Below are 12,567 nucleotides of genomic sequence, written 5' to 3' on the forward strand. Positions count from 1 at the left end.
CTCAACCTCCTCTAGCTCCTTCTCCAATTTTCTTCACAAGTGTTTTCCCCCAATAAATCTCATGCATGCCTGCTTCTTAGGGAACCCAAAGTAAACAGATGATATTAAATAATTAATATTAATTTTGTTAGGTATAACATTGTGGTTATTCTTTTAAATTCTTACTATTAGAGATACATACTGAAGTATCTGCAGGTGAAAGGATAATTGGAATTTAACTTGAAAACACCCCAACAAAAAAGAAAAAGAAAGCAGGACAGATAACAAAAAATTAGCAGGATATTGCTAGTGATTTTCTGTACTTTTCTGTGTATCTGAAATATCCATAGTAAAGTGAAAAATACCTGCCCAGAACTAAAAACAGTCAAGGGCATCAAAAACAAGGAAAATCTGAGAAACTGTCACAGCCAAGAGGAGTTTATGGAGACACAGGTACTAAATATAATGTGGTATCCTGGACTGGACGCTGGAAAAGAGAAAGGACATTAGGGGAAAATTTAGGAAATCTGAATCAAGTATGGACTTTAATAATCGTGCATAAATATTGGATGATTAACTGTGATAAATGCACAGTATTAATGTAAGATGTTAATAGGAGAAACTTGGTGTGGTGGCATATGAGAACCCTCTGTATTATCTTCACAATAACTTTATAAATCTAAAACTGTTCTGAAGCTCGTAAAAAGTAAACAGGAATAGCTTATTTAACTATTTCACATATAAAAAATGATCTTGAATCAATAGTCAATTTTATCTTTACTCATCAGGATGCAACATTGTGATTTCTCCACACTGATCAATTAGCTCAAAAGTGCTATTCATTTTCTGAGCTCACAGAAAGTATATTTTGAAGATTCAGGCTCCTCAGGGACCACCCCAGCGTCCACACATACAAAACAAAATTGTAACTGATGAAACATATATTTATTTTTTCCAATCAAGTCTTAAAAGTTTGATGAAAGCGCATTATTGTTACCAAAAGTCTTCAGGCAATAACAGAGATAAACCTTAACACAGAAAAACAATGATTTTATTCCATAGTCTCTTGGACTTGAGAATCCATTTGAGTTTCAGAGAGAATACTAAATTAATGCGGGTTATGTCAGGATGCCAATGCCCATGCTGAGGCTTTTCCTGATACAATCTTTTGCAAAGTAATCAACAAAGATCAGGAGCTTAAAACAAAACAAAACGAAAACAAACAAAAAACAAGTTCATGTTATTTCTACAATGTCCAAAAAGAAATACCAAGATCTTTGCTTAAAAATAGAAATGCATACTGCAGTGGCTCAAAAACTTAGGCCTGCATCAAAATTACATGAAACGCTTGTTAAAACAGACTGAGCCCCATCTGCAAAGTTTGTGACTCAAGTGTTGGGTGGGGCCAAATAATTTGTATTTCTAACAGGTTTGTAAGTGAAGTCAATGCTACTGGTGTCAGAAACACACTTTAAGAACCACTGGCAAAACATTTTATAAGACAATTCCAAGATAAAAGTATATCACAGCATAAAACCACAAAACTTTGGACTCAAAGACTAGCTTTGTGATACAATGTCACCTTACCAATATGTACACTCCACAAGTTTTTAAAAATTAAACAATATATAAAGCACCTAACACAGCCTGGCACATATGGATACTGAATTACTAATGAATGTTATTATGCTATAATAAGTTATGGTTAAAGTTATGCTCAAATTGTTACCTGAGATGCTTTGCTTCATTGAAACTATATCGATTTTTATTTTTTATTTTTGAGGTAGAGTCTTGCTCTGTCACCCAGGCTGGAGTGCAGTGGTGCGATCTTGGCTCACTGCAGTCTCGACCTCCCAGGCTCAAGCAATCCTTCCCCCTCAACCTACCAAGCAGCTGGGACTACAGGTGCATGCCATCTTGCCCAGCTCATCATTTATTTTTTTGTATAGACGGCATAACCCTGTGTTACCCCGTTGGTATTACAGGCATGAGCCACTGCACCTAGCCAGGTATATTGGTTTTAAAAGGGTTACAAGAAACAAGATGCACTTTTAGGCCTCCTATAATCCTGCATTTCCAAAGCATCCATCTATTCATCTCATTAAAATTTTCACTGATTTAAATAAGTTAATATGAACAGACTGACATAATTTTACTTTAAATTAATGACGTTTATTGTCCTAAGCCATCCATACACAAAACGTTTAATGTGTTATGGAAGGCTAACAGTTTTTCAACTTTTCTCAATACTTTCAACCATCCATACATAAAACGTTTAATGTGTTATGGAAGGCTAACAGTTTTTCAACTTTTCTCAATACTATCAGATGAATGTATTCTTACCAATCATGATTTACACGTTTTTCAAATGGGATTTCTTAGGCCTTTGACTGATAGCTTTAGGCTTTTGCACTACACGAAGAAAAAGACAACTTTCTACTCATTTCTTAATAATTTGTTTCCATAAAGCTAAAATGTCCACTGATGACATAATCTACCTTTGGTTAATCACAGCAAATAGTTCACATTTTAAAGGAATGCAGATATTTGGGATAGAAGCCTCTAACAATGTAAATATTGCACATTTCAAGTTCCATAGTGTGTCTAAACAGGGATAGCAACTGATTATACGTGGATTAACAATAGTGAATAACTGAGCACATTTTAATGTGAATAACATACACAGCAGTCAAAACTTACTGTTTTTCATATGTGTAAAGTAAAAATTCAATCTATCTTTAACTGGCTCATATTGTTTTCATGTTGTTCAACTATTTGACACAAAAAGAGCTTTTTCCTTTCTTTAAAAGGATTTTGATTCAGTCATAACAGATTTTTGAAAGTGACAGTAAAATTATGCATTTGGTTCAGGATTAAAAGGGAAGTTTTGCTTGCTAGTGTCTATCTGGTTAGACATCAGAATAAAATGAATGGACTGTAAAGGATCTTATAACCAGTCTCTCTCTTTAATATGAAGGCCCAATATTACATAATTCTTTATAAGAGTTGCCCAGGAATGAAATGTAACCTCTTTTAAAGATGAAGAAAAACTGAAAAAATGAGATTAAGAAAATATGTGGGTAGTTTACAGCTGCTGATAGAATTGTGTGCATGCGTGCATGCATGCATAAACACAAAGTGAATCTAGAAGGGAAAAAATTGAGTTTGATGAAGTCTAAGATGAAAGGTTCCAGTTTCATGTAAGATTATGAGACCTTGGATTCTTACATAGGGACTTGAAGCGTTTATCTAAATAGACTGACTTAAGGATGCTTTTTCTCTTGTTAGACTTGTATGACATTACTGAGAAGATTAATTTAGAGTTCTAGATAGTAGAGAAGACTGATTAGTTTGTGCCTGTGTATGAAGAATGACAAATTAAGACAAAAGGTTATGTAAACCATTTACTAAAAAAGTCTAAATTTTTATATTCCTAGGCCCCTACTTATCTTTTACAAACTTTGAAGAACCTGAAATTCTTTGGACACCATCAGATTTAGTTTATAAGAAATCTGATTTTGAATTAAGAAATTATTCATGTAGTTTTAAAACACAATAAAAATTTTCAGTCAGGCTGAACTTTTGTGCACTTCCTCATTTATTCGAGAAACCCCACCACTAATGTATTTAGACCTTAACATGATGGCTTTGAGTCTTAAATCATTGTCCACCTAAAATAATATACCAAATAAAGATTTTAAAAGTGCTGCATATGGTTTCTGTAAGAGGTACATAATTAGATTACCAGCATTATCCTTTAGCTTCAAAAGTAAAACTCATAGTCAGGATTTTACTGATAGTATAGGAAGAAAAAAAATAAACACTGTTGAAAAATAAATGAAAAAATTTTTATTGAGTATTACTTTATACATGCAAATTAAAAGTGAATTTATATTAAGTTGACTATTCCACAATAAAAACCTATGCAATGGGAATGATCAAAGCTGTCTACACAATACTAATATGTTCAATAAATTATCCAGATGTTTTTCCACAAATATTTGGATTACCTGAATTAGCTGAGTCTTCAAAAAAAGTTAAATTTTAGCTTTAATATGGTAGCAGCAGGATGCTACTTAAATTTAGAAGAAAAACATAAGAATAAAAACTCTGAATAGCATAGCCAAATCTTCCAAGAAATAAGTTCACCAAAAAAGTAGCATACACCTATTTGGTATCCAGAGGAGGAAACAAAACACAGGCACTTAATCAACATCCACCAAGTGATCATCACTAACATTCTATTATTACCAGAGTAACTGTCGATATGTGAACTGTAGATTAGAACAGACTTACATATCTAAAAACAAACCAGTAACCAATAATATATACAGAAATACTAACTTGAAGTCACATTTAAATACCATCAACAGTTTGGTGTATCTGATATAACTGAATTCATTTCATCACTGCTATAAATTCCTTAAAAGTGTTCTTTTCCTAATTAACATTATCTTTAAAAAATGGTAAGATATTTCCCAATATGCATCAGTTTTTTCACTCCACCATTCAGTAAATGTTGCAGCAAATTAAATAGAACCTATTAACTAGATCTAAAAACAATGGCTGAATACCTAACACAAAGAAGTACTTTTGAGTAAACTATTCAGATTAGACAGCCTAATGCTAAGACTGCATTTTATGCTACTGACATGCACTATATAGATCGTACACTACTAGATGGAAAGTTGGTCCATGTCCATTTATTTAAAGATTCTGTAACACCTATAATAGTATTTAATACAGCTCCCACAAACAATATTCCTCTCACATAGACATAGTTATTTTTAGTGGGGATAAGGATATGACTTTAACATGCTATGAGATTCTAGCTAAGTAAGTAAAATAAAAACAATATGGGCTCAGGTTTTCTTAGGTAATATTAGTTCAAGTTTTTAAACTGGGAAACAATCAACTTCCATATATCCAGGAGAAACTTAGCATGGGGGGGAGGTGCCTTAGTTGATGTGCCTGATAAGCAAACTGTTAGTTGTCTATTAATATTATGTTTTCAGCTTAATGTAACAACAAAAGAAAGGTGTCACACTGCTTCTCAGATAATATCAATTACAATCTTATTTGTGAAAGCACAGTTCCAATGCAAAAGTCAAGCTTTATGGTTACATATTAGGATAGGTTCAGACGCAATATGACCATGTTAGCACTAACTTTTAACATGTTAATGTTCTGATTCCTGAATGTTTTTCTCACTTAATATATTCCTGCCAATGACAAGCTGGTGTGTTTGGCTTCTTATGCTGAAAATATATGCCTGAATCCTACAACAAGTTATTAACAATATCATGAATAGTTATTAAGTAAGTGCCAGCACTACATGGAACTTACTGGTCACCAACTCAGAACCATAAAACTATACACATATGCACAAAAAAAAACTCCAAAGAAAGACACCTATCACTGTACATATGAATACTGTCCAGGATATCAGATCACTTATCAAATCCAAGGTCTCTAATGTTTTGTCTTACAGTGTTGAATATATGAACGCTTCTCTATTACACTCACTTGTACTATTTTCAAGAAATTAAATGGATTCAAAATCTTACATTTTTATTTCTAATTATAAAATCCAGATTATCCAAAAAACACAAACCACATGTAACTGAGGTAGGTTTTTCACCTTAAGAATACATTGCTTCTACCACAATTAAAAATTTTTTAAACTGAAGAAAAAAAAGACTACATTGCTCCACATACCTGATACTTAATTTTCTACGTCTGAAACTACTTGAACAAGTGTGACAGTGCTAATCTACTATATTTAGTAAATCCCTTAGTACCTACAAATACACACCCAAAAGCCCTTCCCCCCATTCTCTAATGGTAACTGTTGTATAATAAAATTGCCAACAACTCTAGGAAGATGAAATAAAGATTACTATAGCAATCTTCAATTAATTCATTTCAGAAATCAAGGAAGCAAGTCATGTTCATTTTAAAGATGACAAACTTACTATTTTGAAAATGAGCTCATAAACACATTAGAACTTTGAATGTGCTTTATTATGCCAAAATTCCCAGGAGATTTAAGAAATAGTATTTCTGAACAGGAATAATAAATTCACAAATGCTAACACTTTACTGACAATAGACAAGTCTTTTAGGGTAGTGCACATGTACTTAAAAACTACCTTCTACCAATCTCAACACTTTTTATAAATTTTCAGGGGAAACTGTAGCAGATCCTACTTTATTTTTCAATGGTTAGTGTAAAAGTCTGTATGTAAAATAAATAGATTTTAAGGAGATGGAAGAAGGACTGCATGTGAAATGCTCTGCCTAAGTTGTAAGGCTCCTGTCTTTACACTATCATTATGTTAAAAAGGCCAAAAAAATCACTGCTAGAAATGTTCCCCAAAAAATTCTTAAACAGCTGTCTTTAAAAGTATTAATAATTTTTTTTTTTTTTTTTTGGAGACAGAGTTTCGCTCTTGTGGCCTAGGCTGGAGTAAAATGGCACAATCTCAGCTCACCGCAACCTCTGCCTCCTGGGTTTTCAAGCGATTCTCCTGCCTCAGCCTCCTGAGTAGCCAGGATTACAAGCATGCGCCACCATACCTGGCTAATTTTGTATTTTTAGTAGAGACGGGGTTTCTCCATGTTGGTCAAGCTGGTCTCGAACTCCCGACCTCTGGTAATCCACCTGCCTTGGCCTCCCAAAGTGCTGGGATTACAGGCATGAGCCACCGCACCCAGCCTAATAACTGATATAATTTTTTAAGTGAAGTGAAATGTTCCTTTATTTACATATGAATTAAATAGAAAATTCAAAGTAATTCTTTTAATAAAAACCCATATACTAATATATTTTAAGGTTGGATACTAACAGCATTTTCACAAGATCCAAAGTGTGGATGAGGAACTAGGCAAAAAGGACATGTGTGCCACATCACTAAAGGTAACTAAAGGAAGATGATGAGTACGTACCTCACAACCAAAAGCAGTTAACTATGCCTGGCACACCACTCTGTCATGTGGGCAGATCACTGTTCCCATGCTGGGTAAAAGTCTCCAAGAAGGGAAGCCCTTATGCAGCAATTCTGCAACTATATTAAATGTGGTAATCTAACATTAAACTTTTTTGTGAGCAGTGAATATACACATGGTCATATGAAAACTGCCCTGGAGACCAGGTTAATTATTAAATAAACTAAAAGCGGAGAAATGCTGATAGATAAAATTATGTCAATTCCAGGGTTTTCAATGGAATAAAACAGCAGCAGCTGCTTCAAAAGTAGACTATGATCGGAAACCTCAGATGATAACGTTTAAAAATTCTGGAGTCCAGAGTCTCAACCTAAACCTACATAGGAGCTACAGCCAGGGAGTTCTTTCTAAGTTCCTCAAGTGATTCTGATGATTGGCCAAGCTGGAAACTTCTGAATTGGGGAAGGGAGAAAGCCAACCTAGGTAAATGTAGAGACTTATAGAATTCAACATTTGATACTTATCATTTACTCCACATTTTCCCCCAGCTGTCTCACCTTCTCTATTTTTCTAACAGTGAACAATAAAAGGGCTTGGCAAGTGAAGGAAAAAGTAGAGTACCCAAAACGGATTTGACTATATTCAAGCCACTTTCATATATTAACTAGATAAAAGGATATCATACTGCTATTTGAAATTCAATCACAAAGCAAAAATGTCATAATGTTAATGTATTTTAAGGGAAGATGAGGTTCTTAACATGAATATGTAATACAAAAACAATTCTAAATAATAATATTTAATAGAAGAGAAAATTTGTATAATTCTTTAGAAGTAACTCTGTTTTTAAAATTTCAATGTTAGGAAGAAAATCCCTTAAATTTGAAATAGGGGAATATTCTCTCTTATGAAAAAACTGTGTCCCAGTGTTATTCTTCAACTTGGAAATTAGGCAAAGTATTTTAGTACTATTTCTGCTTACATATTGTTTTGTATGAATGTTTTAAGTATGAATAATATTTTGGTTTTTAGTGTGCATGCTAATATAAAAATATGGATTTTTTCTCCTACGCTGACTGTATACTTTCCAGTCCCGAAGAATAAAACACTTTTAAAATATCCTGTGTTCACTAGCAAACCTTGGAACGATAAAAAAAGGTAGTACCTACATAAGAAATTTTACATTAAAATTACAATTTATGTTTTTCAGGAGTTAAAGTGATTCAATTTTTCAATATTCAAACACAAAATAGTAAATTTTTATTTACTATAGCACAATTCAAGTATTCTCTTAAATTTATATTTAGTCAACTAAAACATGACAGTGACTTTATAAGAGCTTTCCTTTTAAAAGGTTGCTGTTACACAAAAGTATGACTCTATTACTCTAAATGCTTAGAATAAGTGGAAAGAACAAATGACAGTAGACAAAAACCTTTATGAGTGAGTCATCAACACATAAAAGGTTGCACACATCAGTAATAAGGCATGTGTAGGTAATATCCCAAAAGTATTTGAACTCATGTAAACAAAGACTATGTATATTCCTAAGGGAGAAAATGTACTACCAAAGATAAAATATATTCAAACGGCTGTGACTTTAAACCATGTATTAGTTGAATACCACACAAAACCAAAAAGGCATTATCTATCTTTTAATAACTGAAAGATATGACTTATTTGTGAGATAAAAGGATGATGCTTTTTTAAAACCAATAATGAAAAAGAAGTATTTTGAAAACAAACATCCGTTTGCTAGAAATAAATATACATGCTTAGTTATTTTAATGTATTGCAGCATAGGAATATTGTGCTAGCATTGACCATAACATTCAATCAGTAGTTTAAAATATTTTTTCCACATTGAGTCTTGAATCTTCTACCTGGTCAGCTGACCAACAACTTTCAAAAGAGTTTTATTTTCCTGCTTTAGCTGTTCATTTTCATCTTCTATGTCATCTAGGTCCTTAAGAAAAAAAAAAGACACTTTAAAAATACTTAAAAATATTTGAAGAGAGATGAAAACACTTAATACACATTCAAAAATAATTCATACAACCAATTAATTTTGAAATGAGGGCAAGCTCTGAAAACAACTTTAGATGTAATATGCCCCACCAAAAATGAGCACCCATTACTTGAATCTTCATTCTTATAACAAGTCTATAGGCCAACTCTTACAGATCTTTCAGTTTTTCAAAGGAAGCCAAAAGTCAGAATTTTAAAATTGTGAATCTTCCAATTTTCAATCATCATAAATAAGTTAGTTTTTTAGCTAAACAAACTCCACTTCCCTTCCCTAAAACTGAGGCAAAAAAAAAAAACTACCCATGCAAGCCATATGTGGTATTGAGACCTAGGTTGCAACCTTGTGTCAAATTAGTCATCAAAAGCTGCAGGTACAAGTTCTAGATGCACTCCTACCACTTTGTCTGATCTTTAAAGGTGTACAATGGGGATAACACTCCAGAGAGGTGACAAAACTGAGGCCTACAGAAAAGGGGATCTGGAGTATTTTGATCTGGATCAATTTTGTTTTCAGCTCCAGATCAATTTATATGTTGGACTTTTCTACGACATTTTGAAGGAAAGATTTTAGAGCTAAAATTAATTTAAAGCCACTAAATTAAGTATTCGCTCTCCAGCTTTAAAAGCATATGATCCAACTCTTTTTTCCCTATATTAATCCTTGTCCCAAATACACAACCTTCTGGTTAAAACAAATTCACCATAAGTTTTAGTTACAAGAAACATTATTTCAAGACAGACTCTTTACTGTTAAAAAAGCAGACATTTATAGATTTATTCTTGCAGTTTAAAATAACAAATCTTGATGTAATCAATTTGAATCACTTGAACCCAGGGGGTGGAGGTTGCAGTGAGCTGAGATCGCGCCACTGAACTCCAGCATGGGCAACAGACAGAGACTCCACCTCAAAAAAAATAAAAATAATAATAATAATAAAGAATACCAATTTTAGTGTTTTTTTTTTTGTTTTTTTTTTTTTTTGAGACAGAGTCTTACTTTTGTTGCCCAGGCTAGAGTGCAGCGGCGCAATCTCGGCTCACTGCAACCTCCACCTCCTGGGATCAAGCGATTCTCCTGCCTCAATCTTCTGAGTAGCTGAGATTACAGGTGCCCACCACCATGCCCAGCTAATTTTTCATATTTTTAGTAGAGTCGGGGTTTTACCATGTTGGCCAGGCTGGTCTCGAACTCCTGACTTCAGGTGATCTGCCCCCCTCGGCCTCCCAAAGTGCTAAGATTACAGGTGTGAGCCACCACGCCTGGCCAATTTTAGTTATTTCTTGAGGCAACTCTGTGCCAGTGCCCTTACATATGGTGGTGACAAAGGGCCTGTCACCCTCAGATTTTAACAAAACACAGAACAAATCCATAAATCAGTCTATCTCCAAAAGAATAAAATTAAGTGAGCTAAACTGATAATTGCCCAAAGGAAATCAGTTTTTGGAAGAAAATGATACTTCTTACTAATTATTATTTCACTAACAAAAGAACAAAGTGAATAATGCAATTAATAATTTCTTCATATTTATATATTTTCATCCAACTGCCAAAAAACCCCTCCAAACCTGAAATATGGTGAAATACTTACTCTATTTAATAAATCAATTTCTTCTTTGAGTTTTCCAATCATTTCCTCTTTATCTTGCATCAGTCTCACAAGTCTTAGGTTTTCTTGTCTTTCTCTTACTACTTCCTGGTAGATACAATTAAAAACCAGTAATTAGGAAGTAATTGGTTATTTATAATCTTCCTAAATGGCATATATCTCCCCAATTTGGTAAAATATCTTACATACATGAAGATTTCCAATGAATTCCTTAAGACATTTGGTGAAGGAACAAAGATCCCACCACAAAAGGAATCAGAGAATTAGGGGAATACAGGAGTTATTAGGATGCTCCTGAGTAAAGCTATGTTTATACAAGTCTTTAACAAAACTAACGTAATAGACTCAATGATTTAACGTCTTTTGTGTGTGTGTGTGTGTGTGTGTGTATGTATGTATGTGTGACAGTGTTTCACTCGTCACCCAGGCTGCAGTGCAATGGCACCTTGGCTCACTGCAACCTCCACCTTCTGGGTTCAAGCGATTCTCCTGCCTCAGCCTCCCGAGTAGCTGGAATTACAGGTGCATGCCACCATGCCTGGGTAATTTTCATATTTTTAGTACAGATGGGGCTGTGCCATGTTGGCCAGGGTGGTCTCGAACTCCTGACCTCAAGTGATCTGCCTGCCTCAGCCTACCAAAGTGCTGGGATTACAAGCGTGAGCCACTGTGCCCGGCCTGTGATTTAACTTCTTTAGCTTATCACCACTATAAGTTATGAACTACCTTATTTTTTAATGGGTATCTTGTTTGAAATAATTCAAAATTAATTTTCTTAAAAACACAAAGTTTAAAGGAGATGGCCCAATAGAAACTCTAAACAGAAAAACAATGGTCCTCAGTTTTACTTCTGGCTCTGCCAGTTAACTGATAATGGATAAAAAGAAGGAACTAAAATAGATTACTGATTTTTAATTTTCGTTTTCTCTAAACAATGCAACACCTTTTTCAAAGAAATCTTATTTAGAATCCAGGGCATTGGGCTTGGTCAGCCACCTTGGGGGCAAAAGGGACGCAGAGCTCAAAAGGCCTTGCCCAGAACTTGGCTTCTTTCCTACTAAACCTCCTACAGAACAATCAACCATCCATATCCCTTAGCTGCTGCCAACTACTAGCAATTCAATCCAAACTCTTGTGGAACTCAAGAAGCCTTTCTGGGCAACTCCCTTCAAAACTATTAGATTACATATTGTCTAAACTTTTTAATTTAAAATTATGAAATAATAGGCTGGGTACAGTGGCTCATGCCTGTAATTCCAGCACTTTAGGAAGCCGAGGTGGGTGGATCACCTGAGGTTAGGAATTCAAGACCAGCCTGACCAACATGGTGAAACCCCGTCTCTACTAAAAATACAAAAAAAAAATTAGCCGGGCTTGGTGGTGCATGCCTATAATCCCAGTTACTTGAAAGGCTGAGGCAGAAATAACACTTGAACCTGGGAAGTGGAGGTTGCAGTGAGCCGATACTGAGCCATTGTACTCCAGCCTAGGCAACAAGAGTGAAACCCTGTCTCAAAACTAACTAAATAAATAAAAATAAATAAAACTATGAAATAATAATTCCAAGAAACTGTTGTTAAAGCTTAGATATGTGACCTCAAAAAATCATAAATGTTATAAAATAGAAACAAGTTTTAAAAATGAACTTTCTTTACATAACATATATAAATTAGATCTTTAATAATATAGAGAATAATCTCAAGTAAAACAAAACACATTTTCAACAATTACAAAAGTATTCAACACCATTGCTAATTTTAGGGGTTGAATGTCTATGGCACAAACCTGAGACCCTATGGTTAATAAATTTATGCCAAGAGTCATCTGACTGGTACTGAAAGACACTTTTAAACAGGCATATTCTTACACAAAATTGTTTCAAACACCAAAGATGGACCTAACTCAGATTTACTCCTGTAATTTGTAAAGTTACAAATGAAAATCTATTCAGACAATATAATAAATACACGGTAGCATATATTTGCCAGCTCAGACTTCTAACCAC

The 12,567-nt window shown here is 34.1% G+C and overlaps 1 protein-coding gene across 1 annotated transcript in view; it reads right to left on the reverse strand.

Annotated features, from left to right (window-relative positions):
* Positions 1–3,805: 3,805 nt before the first annotated feature.
* PAWR (pro-apoptotic WT1 regulator) overlaps positions 3,806–12,567 on the reverse strand; it is a 103,224-nt gene continuing 94,462 nt past the window's right edge. Inside the window, exons 5-6 of the mRNA XM_063646518.1 lie at positions 10,545–10,649; positions 3,806–8,893 (exon numbers count right to left, since the gene is read on the reverse strand). Coding sequence (XP_063502588.1) covers positions 8,807–8,893; positions 10,545–10,649 — 192 coding nt within the window. The 3' untranslated portion in view covers positions 3,806–8,806. The remainder of the gene's footprint in view (positions 8,894–10,544; positions 10,650–12,567) is intronic.

The sequence above is a fragment of the Pongo pygmaeus genome, chromosome 10, assembly GCF_028885625.2.
Source record: "Pongo pygmaeus isolate AG05252 chromosome 10, NHGRI_mPonPyg2-v2.0_pri, whole genome shotgun sequence".
Taxonomy (NCBI): domain Eukaryota; kingdom Metazoa; phylum Chordata; class Mammalia; order Primates; family Hominidae; genus Pongo; species Pongo pygmaeus.